Source organism: Aquila chrysaetos, chromosome 15 (genome assembly GCF_900496995.4).
Source record: "Aquila chrysaetos chrysaetos chromosome 15, bAquChr1.4, whole genome shotgun sequence".
NCBI lineage: Eukaryota > Metazoa > Chordata > Aves > Accipitriformes > Accipitridae > Aquila > Aquila chrysaetos.
The window spans coordinates 26307417-26323054 of record NC_044018.1 but is presented as its reverse complement, the minus strand read 5'-3'; the positions used below and the strand labels follow the sequence as shown (position 1 = coordinate 26323054).

At 42.1% G+C, this 15638-nt stretch overlaps 1 protein-coding gene across 5 annotated transcripts in view; it reads right to left on the bottom strand.

Moving 5' to 3' along the window:
* The window catches only part of LRRC1 (leucine rich repeat containing 1), a 105547-nt gene that overhangs the window by 38918 nt on the left and 50991 nt on the right, over nt 1-15638 (bottom strand). For all 5 annotated transcript variants that reach the window (XM_030037458.1, XM_030037459.1, XM_030037460.1 and 2 more), the window contains exons 6-10: nt 14588-14651; nt 13753-13827; nt 11834-11978; nt 8532-8650; nt 7441-7524 (exon numbers count right to left, since the gene is read on the bottom strand). In XM_030037458.1, the coding sequence (XP_029893318.1) occupies nt 7441-7524; nt 8532-8650; nt 11834-11978; nt 13753-13827; nt 14588-14651 (487 nt within the window). The remainder of the gene's footprint in view (nt 1-7440; nt 7525-8531; nt 8651-11833; nt 11979-13752; nt 13828-14587; nt 14652-15638) is intronic.

Here is a 15638-nt window from a genome sequence, read left to right as displayed (position 1 = left end):
GTGGCACCACTGAGGCAAAGTGCACACACTAAATGGCATGCTGAAAGGAAAACATCATTGTGACCACCATGAAGTAATACGGTATCAGAACGTCACTGGTTTGGCTGAGAGTCATTAACTGACAAAGAGCCATGCTTTCCAAGGGTTTGATCACATGCTTAAAACAGACTCTGCCAAACCACCACATAGGCACCAAGTACACAGTTGAGACCACAAGCCCATTTAACAGTTAAGCACATAGTTCATTTTGAGCACAGACTTCAATTAATGGGGACAAGCATGTGCTTAGTTCTAGGCACATGAGTAACTGTTCCAAAGACTGGAGCCTTAAAGAAGTCCTCACGTTCTTCTGCAGTGAGCTAGACATCAGGAAAAGGCCTCAAAGGAGTTGTGCATGTCTAAGTCATATTCTTGGGAATTATTTCATTCTAGCAACTTTTAGAGTTATTCACTTGTCTCATCCCACCACCTCCAAAGAACAGTCGGCCCAGATAAAAAACAAAAACAAAGCCACAGAAATAAAACCCACACGTCAGGCAGAAAATTATCATTACTACAAAGTGCTAATTTTGAGATCACTGACTTTACAGTACTGTAAAGTTTGAACAAAACTGCTCATTTGCATTCAGGTGGACTTGCTTCAGAGGATGAGCGTCACTAGGACCCCTTTGGGTTCCACACAAAACTCTACCCCTATGGACGATTTTTTTTATCTCAGTCTGAGGCTCATCTTTCTAACAGCTTCCTTGTTCTGGAAAAGCAGTAAGGCTTGGGCATACATAGAGAGGATGTCAGTTTGGCTGCTAAAACTCCCCTCTACATTCTGATCATGACCAGCGTTCACCACTTCAGCCTCCTGCTTTTTTGGCATCCACATACCCACTGCCAGTCCATCTTAAACAGTCCTCCAGAACTGTAAGTCTTATCACATCACTTCTCTGCTGATGTTTCTGATGACTCCTCTTCTCTACTGCTGACAGACTGTTGTTTTGACACCTGCATCAGTTGCGTATTTTTGATCACCCGACTTTTACTGCGCTTCTCTGTTACAATAACCTGGTGGCTGCTATTTGATTTTTCTTGCTGTTGACGCCTTTGCAGCTTTCTGGAGGTAAACCCAAGAAGAGTGTACAGATTCATCCCTCTCTTCCCATTTAGATCCCTCCCCAAAACTCCCATTCACTTCCTCTCTTGAGCCCAGCCATCATTTACAGTCGTTCATCACCACAGACCAAATTCCACTGATTACAATGGCACATCCTCACACTGTTGGTGCTCTAAAGCCAAAACACAAATTAAAGGTGGGTAGCTTAGAAGACCTTCAAGTTACGTTAGTTGAATAACACCTTTTGATGTCAGCGTCTGTTAACTTCTTAAAAGCTATGAATCAATTCTGCTGACCTTTACCAGTTAGCATCTTTCATGCAGGTATAAGCAATTGTATTGGGTTTGTGTGGCAAGGTTTTGGTCGTGGGGGGGCTGCAGGGCTCCCTTCCGTGAGAAGCTGCTGGAAGCTTCCCCATGTCCAACAGAGCCAATGCCAGCCGGCTCCAAGATGGACCCACCGCTGGCCAAGGCCGAGCCCATCAGTGACGGTGGTAGCACCGCTGGGAGAACAGATTGAAGAAGGAAGAAAAAACTGCTCAAAGGCAGCCAGAGAGAGGAGTGAGAATATGTGAGAGGAACAGCCCTGCAGACCCCCAGGTCAGTGCAGAAGGAGGGGAGGAGATGCTCCAGGCGCCGGAGCAGAGATTCCCCTGCAGCCCGTGGGGAAGACCACGGTGAGGCAGGCTGTCCCCCTGCAGCCCAGGGAGGTCCACGGGGGAGCAGATCTCCACCTGCAGCCCAGGGAGGACCCCACGCCGGAGCAGGTGGGTGCCTGAAGGAGGCTGTGACCCCGTGGGAAGCCCACGCTGGAGCAGGCTCCTGGCAGGACCCGTGGCCCCGTGGAGAGAGGAGCCCACGTTGGAGCAGGTTTGCTGGCAGGACTTGTGACCTCGCGGGGGACCCACACTGGAGCAGTCTGTGCCTGAAGGACTGCAGCCCGGAGAAGGGACCCACGCTGGAGCAGTTCATGAAGAACTGCAGCCCGTGGGAAGGACACACATTGGAGAAGTTCGTGAAGGACTGTCTCCCATGGGAGGGACCCCACGCGGGAGCAGGGGAAGAGTGTGATGTCCCCCTGTGCCATTGGGGGGTAGGGGTAGAGAATCCAGGAGTGAAGTTGTGCCCGGGAAGAAGGGAGGGGTGGAGGGAAGGTGTTCTGAGATTTGGTGTTATTTCTCATTACCCTACTCTGGTTGATTGGTAATAAATTGAGTTAATTTTCCCCAAGTTGAGTCTGTTTTGCCCGTGACAGTAATTGGTGAGTGATCCCTCCCTGTCCTCATCTTGACCCATGAGCCTTTCATTCTATTTTCTCTCCCCTGTCCAGCTGAGGAGGGAAGTGACAGAGCGGCTTTGGTGGCCACCTGGCATCCAGCCACGGTCAACCCACCACAGCAATGCAAAAAAAAATACGACATTATGACAACTACTACAATGATTATTCTTTAGCATGTGACTATTTAAAGTCCAGTGACACATCTCTTTTATTCAACTCTCAATACAGCTGTCAGCATCAAGAACTCTCACTAGGCTAATACAACTTGGATAAATACATTGGGAATTTAAACAGAGTTCCTATCTTGTTGTAAAATCTTTTCCAGGGTGTCGTAACCAAAATTTTGTTTGGATTCAAAGTAAATAAAGTCAGAATTTTCCTTGGCCCCGGATACAATAGATTAATTCTTTAATTGCAAGCACAGATTGGCCCCGGATACAATAGATTAATTCTTTAATTGCAAGCACAGAATACATTTAGGGGTGGAAGAAACTGCCCAGTTCACTATTATTAGCTATTATTATTAACTTTAAATTGGCCACGAAAATCTTCTGCAAACTCACTTCAACACCCCCTGCACCACTTGTGAATAGTATGGGAGGAGCACAGCAATATTGCTTCTCTGCCCTCTAACCCAAGACAAGTTTTCCTGCATTTTTCCTTAGTGCCTTTTGTCCCTTTGAGACACACAAACACATACTTTTGCACAAATGAGGGAAGGGACAGGACATTGGAAGTTAAAACCAGAAACAACAAAGTGGCCCCAACTTGCTTAAAAAAAAGATAAGAAAAATGTAAAAAGCACAGTTACTGAAGAAAAAACAAAAACAAAACCAAACCAAACAAAAACCCTGCAGTTTTACCTACTGTAGTAATAATTCTCAGCCATGATACACCTCAGAGTCAGGAAGGACACATTACCAGATCTCTGCAGGTTGTAGAGACTCATTAACAAAAGCACATGAACTGGAAAACATTCCAAGGAGGTTATTTATGCAAGTGCCAAAATCAACACACCAGTTTCACCATCGTTCCAGTGCCAGGGTGGGATTTCAATACCCAAGAGTCACCAGGCAGGTCTTTCAAGTCGAAGGGGAAAAACAGTTGTAACTATGAACAGGTTTAGACATTCTCAGTTCTTGCCGAAGTTTGTTTCGCCACTCAGTTCAGTGAGAGAGGGATCAAGCTGCGAGATACTGAAGATGAAATCTGTCAGTGACTCAAGTCTTGGTCAGACATTCAGCTGTTTGACGTTTTACCTTATAATATATTGGCACCAGATACAGAAGAACCTTTGAACCAGGAAACTCTGAAGCAGTATTTGCGTACAAGCTTCTCAATAATCTCAAGTCAAGAAATCTTAGACCAAAAGGTAGAGACTGGTTTTTCAAGCATGCATTGCAACAATCTGGCAATGTAATGGTTTGACAGGCTGACCCAAAATCCAGTGCTACTGAACTGCTAACAAAAAAGCCTCAAAAACCCAACAACCACCAAAAACCCCCACACACCACCACAAAAGGCTAGAACTCAGATTATCTCACCAGGTTATATTAGAGCAGGCACATAATTTCTGCCATCATATCTATAAAAGCTCTCTGCTACAGGACTAATTTTGGAGGGAAGGACAGAGACACCAGCAAGTAGATGCAATATCTATTACATGTACTCCTCCCTAGTAGAGTCCCATTTTTTCTGTACACATTACCAAACTATGTCTTTGTCCCTCTCCAACAGACACCAGTAAAGGCCTGTCCCACACCCATTTTGTATAAGGATGAAGAACACAAATGCACAGCTGTTCTAGCACTCTGTAAGGCAGAGAAAGAACGAGAGAAGGCGGGAAGGAAAAGAAGGAAAGGAAAAGAGGGGAAGATACTGAGCAAGAATATCTGCAGTACATACTCTACTTCTGCCTCTGCTTCTGTGAAGGGGGAATCAGTGTACAAGTACTAATACTGATTGATGTGCAACGGTCTGAGACCCCAGTCTTCGCCATACTATCTCAGGAGACATCTTAAGCAACTCACAGCAGGCAGGGGTGCTGAAAATGACGGCTGTCAGAAGCTTGCGCCCAGCTTTAAATATTAATTAGTCAGTTTGAGATGAAAATAAACTAAAAAGATGGTATGCTTTCTCACTGCCAAGCAGAACCTTCCAACAGACAGAAAAAGGGTGACACATTTTTCAGTTTTCCTTAGGTGCTCTACTAATGCGTTTTGGTTTTTTTTTTTTCCAAGTCAGTAAAGATAAGAAGGAAAATGGAAGTTGAACATTTCACCAAGACACCAAATTTTTGCCATTATCAGCACCCCTGAAGCTGCTCATGTGGATGCTTTGTGCAACAGCAAACAGCACTCATTATACCTGTGCACTCTGTTTATGCAGAACATTTTTCTTTTAGAGCTATGAAATGTGACTCTTCACTGAACTCCTCTGAATTTTAACCAGAAAACTTATACTACAGAAATATTCATGTTTGGTTTAAAGCAAAAAGCTACTGGTTAAGAAAAATACTACACAAAGAAAATACAGCTCCAGGAACAAACAAAACATGAGCAGAGAGCAGTAGATTTCTTTCTGTTTTCAAAAGTAGCATTTCAGTGCTGTTAGAAGGCAATCTAAAAACTTCGAGGGAAAAGTACTTTATTGCACAGCCTAAGCACAAGGAATTGAAACTGAAACTTGAAACACTGAAACTGAAAAGTATTGTTAGCTAGACGGTAGGTTCTGCAATACATGCATATTAACAGTATTTTTGAGACAAACCACTGCATCAGTTGTTTATGCTTTCTATTTGTTACCATTACCAGCTTGGAATTCAAACCCACTAATCTAGAGGGTCGATATGACCCTCCAGTTGGAGAAGGACTGACTTCCTTTAAAAGTAAAAAATAAAAGAATTTTTTAAATCCACAGAGCAAAACATACTTTAATAAAACATTCTGGAAATCTTACATTAAACATAATTTTGAAGTGTTTGCTCTACTGAGAAAGATACATAGGTATGGAGACCTTTACAGGCGGAAAAAAAAAATTTCTATTTCAAAGGAGTGATGCCAAGGGGCTCTGTTTCCTCTGTTTCTCTGCCAAGCTCCCTGGGAACCACCCTCTCCCATCTTTATTTCCTGGACTTTCTAGAACTCCCCAGCTCACCTCATTCCAGATACCTCACTCCAGATCTCCTCATCACCCACCTTCTCCAAACACAGTCATCCCTGACTTTATTCCACCCCTTGTGCTGGTGTCCCCTCCCCTCTCCCTCATGTGCACTAACATTCTGCACACACGTTCTTGTTCTTCACTTCACTCCCAAACAGACACACTCCATATTCACCCTGCTTTACCTGCTTCTGAAGCCGAGTCTTCTCTCAACTGCTCCTGTCCCTGCTCCTTCCAAGCAACACTGGTCGCCCTCATGCACCATCTCCAATACCATGAAATTCATTAACTAAGAAAAGTGCTTATACACTATGTAAGCTACTAATGGCCAATCTGGAAATAAAGTGTATCAGTAAAACCTTACACGCTATAACAAACTCAGAGCAGTTCTGCTTAAAGGTGGACTAGACACAAAATTGTACGAGTCTCAAGTACAGATAGTTTAAGACACCTGCATAATGTATTAAATTAAGTTCTTTGTAAAGACATGGCAAGTTTTCTGCTGAATGAGCACAAGATCAAAATTGCCATCACATCCCAACCCGGAAACATGGTTCTCCCAAGGTCCTGCCTCTTGCTAGCATTCATGCAACCCATCTGGGTACATCCTCTGCAATTTTCTGTTCAGAACCAGCAGCACATCTGCTGAGGAGACGCTGTCCTGCTAGAGGAGCTACAGTATTCACATCTTCTCTTCCCTCCCTCATCTTCCCCCTCCGTCAAACATACATGTACAAGCCAACCTGTAAAAGAGAATAAGGGCTATCGTGGAGCCCTGATTAGGTGACCGACCTGTGGCAGCTCAGACCTGGGCCGTTGGAATTGCAGCTGCCAGTGCCACAGTATCCTCTGCCTCTGCTTGATCCGTCCTCTTCAGACCATTGGCTCTCCCCCATCTCCCAGGTCCCAGCCACTTTGCTTCCTCCTCACACCTCCTCCTCAAGCTGTCCAAGCTCCATAAGTAAGCGGGCCTGAGCAGAAGTATGTGCTCACTAGCCAGACCTGATACTCCTCTCAATTCCCATCCACCAGCTGCCACCTGAGTACGTACCCCTCCTGCTCCTGAAGTGACTGAAAGTGGTGAACAAAAGCTACGACATCAGTGCCACATGTTAGAAACAGATAGAAAAATTAAGGGGGAGAATCACTTAAGACAAAAATTACAGAGAAACATTAGTGCAAACAGAACTAACTTGCAGTCCCGTGCTCCAGTCACAGGATGCTGCTTCTGCCAACCTCCTTCCAGAATCTACCACTGAACTAAACTTGTAGGGTCTTCCTTATATTTAGTTTCACAACAGAAATTCTAGCCTCATTTCATTCCATATACTGTTACAATAGACAAGAAGTCCTAGTGATCACAGCTTTAAGATTTCAGGTATCAGTGATCTTGATCACGTCAGGTCATCACATCTAAAGGCTAAAGTAGTCCCAAGATCTCCAAAACCAAAAAGACTCCAAATCATTTTTCAGAATATGAAACCTTCCTTTTGCTATTGCTCACAAGAGTGAGGCAAGGAAGACTTCAGCAGTATTTTTATACTACATGCAGAAGACGCATATTGATGTTTAAATGCATTCACTCTACCAGAACTCCCAGACTTCAAACAGTGCTGGACCCGACACCCACATGGGGAATTACTAGTTACAAGCTAATTAGATCCAAGCCGCCTTGTTCAACTGCAAAGACATTCTGCACGTCCAAGCCACCAAATCACCACAGCTGCTGTTCAGATTTATGCTGTTCAGATTTAATGGACAAGTTTCTGGTTGTGATTGGTTTGGGAAGAACACCCAGTGGATCAAAGCTGCCTGCTACTTCTTGCAGACATTTGAAATCAAGAGTTTTCTGTTTGTATAATTGCATGTGTGAGAGTTAATTGCACAAAACTTACCTCTTTGGGCAAAGACGTTAATTTGTTTCTATCGGCATTCAAATTGTTCAGCTTCTTTAGTTTTCCGATGCTCTTTGGCAATGACTGTGCCAACAAAAGCAAAATAATATGCAAACAGAATTTGTAAATTCACAGAGTCAGAACAAAACTTATCTCACTTTAAAAATGAATTAATAGACTGATCTATTTTCAAAACTGGAGTGTAGCTAACCCTCGTTACTACCAGGCCTTCCAAAGCAGATCCAAGGTTTTATCTTGCAGAAGAAATGTCCAGGAATGTCAGTTTCTAATACAAATTCATTCATGAGTTATCTCTGCACTAAGATGACAGATGCACAACAGCTGAGTACAGAAGCATGTATGCAGAATGTCCATATTATCTAACTTTTGGCTCCCTGAATAGCTAATTGAGAGGCAACCTTCTAACTTAGGTGCTATGAACTGACTTCTGAAGAGGCATCTTTCCAACAGGGTTAAGCTCCTAACTCAACCAAGCACCAACCTAACTTAAGAAATGCTCAAACCTAGATTTTTATAAACACTTCTACTCTTCAAGTGTCAGTGTCCTGTGAAGGCAGTTTCAAAATAATGGAAGCAAATATCTAATGAAAGGAAGTCTGAGATTTTATTTTAATTGACCACATATCATATTTAATACCTGGCCAGAGTAGATCAGCAGAGCAAGGAACAGTACAACAGCAGCTCTGCAGCGCTCAGGGCTTCTGGTCAGTTCCAGCAAGTCTGATCCAGATAATGCACAGCAAAAGTTGGCAACAATGCAACACAGCACAAACTCCGCATTAAAAACACAACAAAGTAAATGATGCCTGCACTCCAGGTGCTCCGATTCCCTTACTAATCATGAAAGATTCAAGAGTGAATATGTAACTGCTTAAGCCCTTGGAAGGGACGATTGTTAATATATACAACTTGATCTTCAGCATTCATTTAAGGTTAGAAATAAGATGCATTTAAAGGAAACTTGCTACTTAACAGTGGTAACACTGAGTAACCTTACAAGCTAAGTGATTCAGCACTTAACAGCGGGTCTTATTACCACCAGACATTTGAGCAGTTATGACCACGCTTACCTGCAGTTGGTTTTCTGTTAGAACTAGTTCAGTAAGGCTTTCGCAGTCTCCAATTGAATCTGTTAGTTGAATAAGTTTGTTCTGATCAACCTTCAAAATGGAAAGCCTCCTCAATTTTCCTGGACAGAAAGAACAACACATTTGTATAGTTTAGTATTGTCCGATACCTGCTTTAATTACAGAAAATCATTCTGCTGCAAAACTTAGAAATCCTCTAACACAATGAAATTTTTTTCAGGTAAAAAAAGAATTCAAGCATTGCTTCACTTGGCACTTGCACTACTTTTGCAAGTTTATAACATCACTGAATTCATATTCAATATAAATATTCATATTCAATATTTAAGCATATTAAATTGTATTAAAGTTGCAGTCTGAATGGTACCTCATGTAAATGTCAAGGACAAGTCTACCCAAAGGCCTACAAAAAGAAGAAAATTATCTATTTTTTCCTCAATTATACAATGTTTATTCATAAATGAGTGTTCAAAAAATCACCTATGCCTACTCAGCCATAGTAAGAAAGGCTTGCACTGAAGTGACAGCCCAAACTCAAACAGGATCAAGGTCTCTTTGTCCTAATATAAAACCCAGTTAGTCAGACATGAAACCCAAGTTCATTTTTCAGAATAGAAATCAAACTTCTTTGAAGGTTTTCTCCCCAAGAAGGACAAAATACTATTTCAGAGCAGAAAGCTCACTTTGTTCTTCCTTGTATAAGGAAGACGTTTTTTACAATGAGGGTGGTGAAACGCTGGCACAGGTTGCCCAGAGAGCTGGTAGATGCCCCATCCCTGGAAACATTCAAGCTCAGGCTGGACGGGGCTCTGAGCAAACTGATCTAGTTGAAGGTGTCCCTGCTCATGGCAGAGGGGTTGGACTAGATGGCCTTTAAAGGTCCCTTCCAACCCGAACTATTCTATGATTCTGCTCCTTTGTATCAGAATGATCTTTGGTGCAAAGCAGAGGTGACCCAGGCAGAGCTCAAGACAGAGAATTCAGGAGACATCACTAGCTGCTGACACCTCCCTGCCCATCCCCACACTGTCCAAAATAGCTGTACTAGGCTGGCACATCAAATTCACTGATGATGCTAAATCACGAAGAGACAGCTGATACACAGTAAGATAGTAACCTAAACAGAAACCCGAGGTTCAGCAAGGAGACGTGCAGAGCTCCGCACCTGGGCAGAATAACCCTGTGCACCAGTACAGGCTGGAAAGTGACAGGCTCTACAAGAGCCGTGCTGGAAAGGACCTGGGGCTTAATGGTGAGGACCAGGCTGAATATGAAAGAGCAGTGCACTCTCACCAGAAATAAAGTAAACACTAGCTGGACTACGTTAGGAGAGTTACGGCCAGCAGATCAATGGAAGTTACTATATCCCATCTACTTGGCACCAGTGAGGCCACACCTGTAAAATCATGCTCAGTTTCATGTCCTGTCCTGTCTTTGCCCCCTGACTCCCCAATTCAAGAGAGATGCTGATGGGGGTCCAGTACAAAGCTACCAAGATGACCAGGGCACACATGAGCTACGGCCGAGAGAGCTGGCTTTGTTTACTCCAGCAAAGAAGCAGCCAAGGAGGAGTCTAGGAACAGTCCACAACTACTTGAAGGGCAGTTACAGAGATGACAGAGCCAAACTCTTCTCTGCAGTGGCAGGCAAGACAGCAATGGCCACAAACCAAAGTGCGGGAGGTCCCAGCTGGACAACAGAAGCTTCCTCACTGGGAGGTGGTGCAGAACTGACACAGGCTGCCCAGAGGGTGCTGGAGCCACCTCTGTTCGGGGCTTGAGCCTTGGTGGGACACAGCCACAGCTGACCTGACCCATTGGTGGTGGTGTCTCACCTGCTCTGAGGGCTCTATAGACCCACCAATCCAACCAAGGATTCAGTGATCAGCTGAGCTCCTCCCAGTAGCTTTCACAGAGACCAGCAAGGTTCACGTCAACCACAATACCAGATTTTCTCAATTTCACATAATAAGTTCCAGCATTACACAAAAAGAATAAAGTACTGTAGCCCTACCCAGTTTTCCAAACACAAGTAAGCTATTACAGTCACATAAGTAGCAATTTTTTTGGCCTTTATAACAAAAATACATCCAAAAAACGCACATGGAAACTAGGCCTGGCCTGAAACGGCCTGGCTGTTCACAATCCCCTTCCCCAGCAAAGGATCTCCATTTAAGAAGATTCTCAAGAAGCAGCAGCTCCTCTTGTTCACCAGCTGGTGTTACAGACAAGCTCCCCTCTTGCAGGCTGCATGGGCTGCAGCCTTTCAGAAGATACAGCTCCATTTCTGATGTACGACAACTGTACTGGCCAGCTCAGATCACCAGGGAGGGCTGCTACAACTCTCTACCAAACACACACTAGCCAACTGTAGGACTCACACTACTCACCCCACTCCCCCAAGTTTAACTTCTAGAGAAACATTAATCCTTTCTTAGGCTCATATAGCATATGGAGGGAGGGGGAAGGTCTGTCCATTCTTTTCCACATTGCCGGTTAAACTACATTCACAAGTCCTTCCTCCCCTACACCTTTATTTTTTTGGGGGGGGAAAAAAATAAAAAAAATAAAAAAAATATCCTGGCAAGCACAAGGCATGCTCTTGCAACACAAAACTCTCTGGAAAAACAGCTGATGAGTAGTAGAGAAACAATGCCTTGCTGACTGCTCATCACAGCTACTGCAGGGGTAAAAAAAACTTACCTTAAAAAAGACACTGGTAATGCTTCAGAAAACATTCCTCAATCATTAAACCTGTTTTAAGGGGTCAGACACAGAAAGGTTGTAGTTTGGATCCTCAACGCTGAAAAATAATGGGCTGAAGCTGGAACAGCCTTCCACTGGGTTCAGTATAGGATTAATCACATTGTCCAATTGAAGATAATTACACATCCCTACTAAAAAGGATGTCATTTTTGTAGTGATACTGTCCGTCAGTCTTATCAAGTGACCTACAGCATGTTACAAGCTAGAATTTTACAATGTTAAAAGAGTTATGATGGCAACATGGACACAGTAGGAACAGAAGAAGATATATTAACTTTTATTTTGCTCAGGTAGGTATCAAGGGAAGGCCAAAAAAGGATTATGAGGTAGTTATTATGCAGACAATTAAAATGTGAAATTAGTAGAACTATGCATTTCATACTAAGCAAAAAAAAAAAAAAAAAACCTGAGACAAGCTCATCTCTTGCACAAAAAGACTTCAAAAGACTTGAAAACAAACGACTTCCAATATATGGTGGATTAAATAGTTCTGTGTGATAGCATTCACCTTGTACTTACCAATGCCATCAGGTAAGACCTGAAGTACATTCTGAGAAACAAGCAAGTCTGTTAAAGAAGTCAGACCACTAATTTCTTCAGGAAGGCATTCCAATTTATTTTCAGAAACATCCAGACAAAGCAGGTTTTTCAGGTTTCCTACTTCCTGCAATACAAGAAAAAAAATTTAAGTCATGCCCAAACACGTAACAAAGCAATTTGAAAAATGTACCATCACAATGAAAATTCCAGAAAGAAAAACAATTCTCTGTACAACCTCTAAATTGGCCATTCTTTGTATGATGTCTAAATGCAGAAAAAAGTAAATAATTACATTTTATATACAATAAACCAACCAAGTAATTCAGTCACAGTTTCTTATTCTAACTATTAAGACTGGCTTCAGTAGTCAGACAAGGTATGCTGAGCACACCCAGGCAAGCACCAGCCAAAACTGGAGTTTTCCTATAGACTGTAAAGTTGTTTTTTCAGAACTACAGATTATCAACCTCCACGTAATTAAAGTCTGCCACTCCCAATTAACCCTAGGCAAATTAGGATTAGTCCCTCCTGGCTGATACAGCAACATGCCATGACATCTAGGGATTTCATATCTTCGTATCTCCCACCTGCAACAAATGTAGAAATAGGAATTGGGAGTGTTGCTCTAGCTAGCATATTTGAACTGCCAAGTTATACTGCCATCATCTACGATTATTAATGATTACTTAATTTTTTACAATGGTAATCTGCCAATTAGCTTAAAAGTCTGACAGAGAAATACCTTTGTCCCTATTAGCCATCAGAGCACTCTCCCATTCCCCATGTACACAGATACCCCTATACACGCTCTAGAATAGTTCTCATTTTAGCCATCCAAATAATCTTTTGGAGAACAGAACGGCTGGGGCAAAAGTGCCCCCTACTTTTATATATATGAAATTTTCATACAGCGACAGCCTTGATCCAACTCACAAGATCAGTCCTTTTATTTTGGAATTGTTTGCCTCTCAGAAGGATCTTTCATTAAACACACACACATAGCCCCCTTTATCCTACAAGTTCATCTTTTGGACATTAGACAAAATACACAGTAATAGACAGCTTCAATAAAAACAACTACTGAAGTCACACTTGACCTTTTATGAATGTTTATCAGTGTTTAACTACATCTACTTAAAAAATTATTAGGCCAAGCCAACAACAACAAAGTCAACAAAACCCACTAAACTGTAACTGATTTCCAAGTTACACTGTTGACAATGAGATCAATACAGCAAATAACGGCAAACTGCATGAGGAACAGGAGAAAACAGGTTTTGACTTGGCTCTAAAGGAAAAAGAGGGAAAAGAAACTATCCCACATGTTATTGCAGTTCTTAAGAAAGGGAATTTAGAGCGCTGTAAGCTTTAAATGCTAAGGCCCCTCATCCCATGACCGATGTCAGATGGGGCATTTGCCTGCATAAATCAAAATTTCTGTTTATGGCAACAGTTCTATTATTGTACTTCTCCCAAACACTGTATTTGAATGGAAGAAGATGACCACAAAAAACCAGCAATTCATCCTCAAAACTGTCAAAACTGCAATTTAGATAGACACAAAAGGTGAGGGTTAGCTCAGCCAACTAGTGGCTCCCTGATCATTGAGCCAGGACTGTAAACAAGAGGATGTGTCATCCTAAATTGAACAATGTGCCTATTAGGAAACAATTCCTTTGTCAAAATGTTTAAAAGAAAATGTCTGACAACACAGGATATCATGTACAATCCCTTGCAGAGGAACTTATTAAGAGAAAGCCCTTACACATCCAAAACCAAACCCAGGCAAATTGAACTGAGAAAACTACTCGATTTTACATCACCTTCCTTTAGGTATGAACGAAAAGGTTTTCTTTTAAAAGCATCTTCAAAACAGTATCAGTAGAGCTCATCTTTACCTGAGGTATTTCAGCTAACTGGTTTCCATCCAACCAGAGGTCTTTAAGATTGAAAAGTGCACCAATTGTTTCTGGCTATAACATAAAAAGTAATAACATTAAGTAGCATTGGAGCTTCAAGTAAAAACCAAACAGCCACCCCGTAATTACAGTCTGAGTGAAACAATCCTTACTCCAAGCACTGTTTAGAGGTACCACGGTTAAATGCAGCAACAGTGACTGTAAGCATTTGGGAACTCCATCATAAAAATTAGTTGTTACAGCTTAACAAGCTACCAAACTTTAGCTGACATGCACTAACAAATTGCATGCACACTCTTTTATCTACTGCAAATCCAGCATTTAACTGAGTCATCTGAAGGGAGGTAACATATCTTTTGGTCCATCCATCTGCCACAATGCCAGACACTATAGCCCTCAACAGTTTGCCTCAGCCCTTTCCCAAAGATTCCGACTCCCACCCTGGAAATAGTTGAGCATTTGTCTGTGCTCAGCCCGTCCAGCTCCCTACAGAAGCCCATGTGTTCATTGTAACTGCAAGTGCAGACAAGAGTTTGTGCCCTTCCACTCCTTTTTCTTTCTGTAGAAGTAGTCTGTGCAGCACTTTCATTTTTTAGAGATCAGCTGCAGTTTTTTGGGTAAAGTAATATTGTACTGAACAAGACTAAGCAGATATGGAAAGCACCAACTCACTGCCAAAATTCATCTGTACGTATAAAAAGACTTTCCCTCCACACGTTTTTCTTTCTTCAGTTTTGGACTTCCTACGACCTATTTAATCTAAATGATGTGTAAAACAAGACCAACGTGCACTTTCAGTAGCATGTTCTCTTACCAAGTGATAAAGTTCATTGTTTCCTAAATCAAGTTCTTCTAGTCGCTGCAGCTGGGCAAGTGATCTGTGAGACGAGATAAGTCAAAACAAAACCACATCAGACTAAACCAACAGAAACCCCATGTATTTGAATGAGCTCATTTTACTGAAACTCATATTTCAAATTACAATGTATTGTAGACAGACAGTTATTTTACTGGGCATAGACTATTTGCAGTAATATCTTACTGAAAAAAATAATTTGGTTTGTCAGTATAACTGTATGCCCTTGAAACTTAAAACTTAGTATAGGCAATCAAATCATTATTCTTTATTTTAACTATCAGCCCCTCAGGGTGGACAACACCACACAGTTTAGTATAGTTGGTTAGATTTATTTTTAGGGGGAATTTACAGTTACGCAACTGGATAAAAATTCCCCATAGTGATCACATGTAACAGTGTGACTCAATACTCAATAAATCCATCATTTACCTTCTCAACATGATCTATCCATTTCTGAAGTATTCCAGGTTGGATTTGAGGATGCAAACAGAGGGGAGCCCAAAAGGATGTAAAGGAAGTTCTCTGAACATGAACAGAGAGGGCCATCCTTCTATTTCAAAAGCAGTCTGTTGTAGAGCTCTTGCTTACCTCCCCCAAAACCACAGTAGCAAGAAAGCCAGTGAGACTCATCAGCTACATTACTGACAGTCAGAATTTTCCAGGAGCAATAAAATTGTCAACATTTGTGATAACTTCATTCTGACACCACATGGCGAAACCTAGCTACTAATTCATATCTTCTGACCACTGACATTTAAAGTGCCTTGTGGCTCACAGCTGTAAACAACCACAACCAAGGTACTGGCTAGATTGACAGGAAGAAAGGACCCCAAAGGGACTGGGGAAGAGATTCTTATTAAAATAGGTTAAATCTATTACAATATCTATTAGATTACCTAAACAAGCAGAATAGGAGTCACCAAAAACTTTGCAAGAAGCAGCCAGGTAGTGAAGAAAGGAAACTCCTTCACTAGGGAAAGATGAGGCTTCTTCCAGGCAGCCAAAA